This window comes from Condylura cristata, unplaced genomic scaffold (assembly GCF_000260355.1).
Source record: "Condylura cristata isolate star-nosed mole 26May11 unplaced genomic scaffold, ConCri1.0 scaffold00024, whole genome shotgun sequence".
Classification (NCBI taxonomy): domain Eukaryota; kingdom Metazoa; phylum Chordata; class Mammalia; order Eulipotyphla; family Talpidae; genus Condylura; species Condylura cristata.
The window spans coordinates 29682939-29684148 of record NW_004567125.1 but is presented as its reverse complement, the minus strand read 5'-3'; the positions used below and the strand labels follow the sequence as shown (position 1 = coordinate 29684148).

The following is a 1210-nucleotide window of genomic DNA, read 5'->3' as shown; positions in this document are numbered from 1 at the left end:
TTCTGATGTGTCCATTCCTACTGGCTTGGGTGATGGGGCTGAGCTTTCTGAAGTGGGATCCCTAGGAGAGGGTCTGGCTGGGTCTGACAGGCAGTTCTTGGCAATATCACTTCTGTCTGGCTTGGGAGACTTTCCCCGAAGGGAGCCTGAAGCCTGCCGGCTGTGGTGCCTCAACCTGGTGCCTGAGGAGAGGAGGGTCTGGGTGCCAGTGGACGCTCTTCTTGGTTTCCAGCCCCGGAACCGTTGAAGGTATAGTGCCCGACGGCGCCCTGGAAGGAGCCTCTTCTTGAGGCTCCGGACTGCCCGGGCATACAGCATGGCACGGACCGCACACTCTGCCACCATTGGCTTCTGACCGACTCCAGGCAAGGTCTGGGTCATCCGTTGCACTTCTGCCAGTTTCAGCTTATAGTATTTATACTCCAGACTACTATCATCAGACAGAAACCTGTATGACAAACAAGCACAGCAAGACATTGGTTAAAACACCACTAAACATCATTATTACAAACTCTGGCAACCTCCCTGTTGTCCTGGAGGATACATACAGATACCATGGGCACAGTGTTGAATGGCCCCCCATTTGAGGAAGGGTGCCAGCCCATCCCTAAGGAAGTGGACTAGTGCTCCCACACCTGGACTAGGGTGATCACAACTACAGGAACAGAAAATTCTCACCTGATCAGAATAGCCAGAATGACTATTCTCCACCCTTTTCCTGCCCTATTCGGTCTTAGTTCAGGACCTGAGGCAGGGGTCCCCCTGCCCTGGACACTCCCTCCCCCTGAAGAATGCCCATTGGCTCTTAGATCCATTTTGAATTTCTCTCTGGGCCAGTTTTTCCAGATACCGCAGATAAGGGCAAGTCTCCCTTTCTACGACCCAGGCATGGCCGAAAGCACTCTCTAATCCTGGCCTGAGTGCAGCAGATGTGCAGGTAAGACCTAATCGGGGTGAACCCTAGGTCAAGGGTATGTCTTATGAGGTGAACTCACTCCAATTTAAAGGATATGATGGGCACATACCACAGGTCAGGGTTGTCGGTACTATTTTCTATGCTGAATTGTTCAATCTCTGGTCCCACCTGAGCAACAAATTTCGCCAGTTTCTCTGCAGTTTCCATTGTCTTCATATCAACTGTAAAACAAAACATGGATCACATGTTGGTTCCTAGCTACCACTTGAACATTGTCACAGGTTGAGACTGATA

The 1210-nt window shown here is 51.0% G+C and overlaps 1 protein-coding gene across 1 annotated transcript in view; it reads right to left on the bottom strand.

The window, feature by feature from the left end:
* Window positions 1-1210, bottom strand: part of SUGP2 (SURP and G patch domain containing 2) — a 25102-nt gene that overhangs the window by 11078 nt on the left and 12814 nt on the right. Inside the window, exon 5 of the mRNA XM_004688168.2 lies at window positions 5-448. Within this exon, the coding sequence (XP_004688225.2) occupies window positions 5-448 (444 nt within the window). The remainder of the gene's footprint in view (window positions 1-4; window positions 449-1210) is intronic.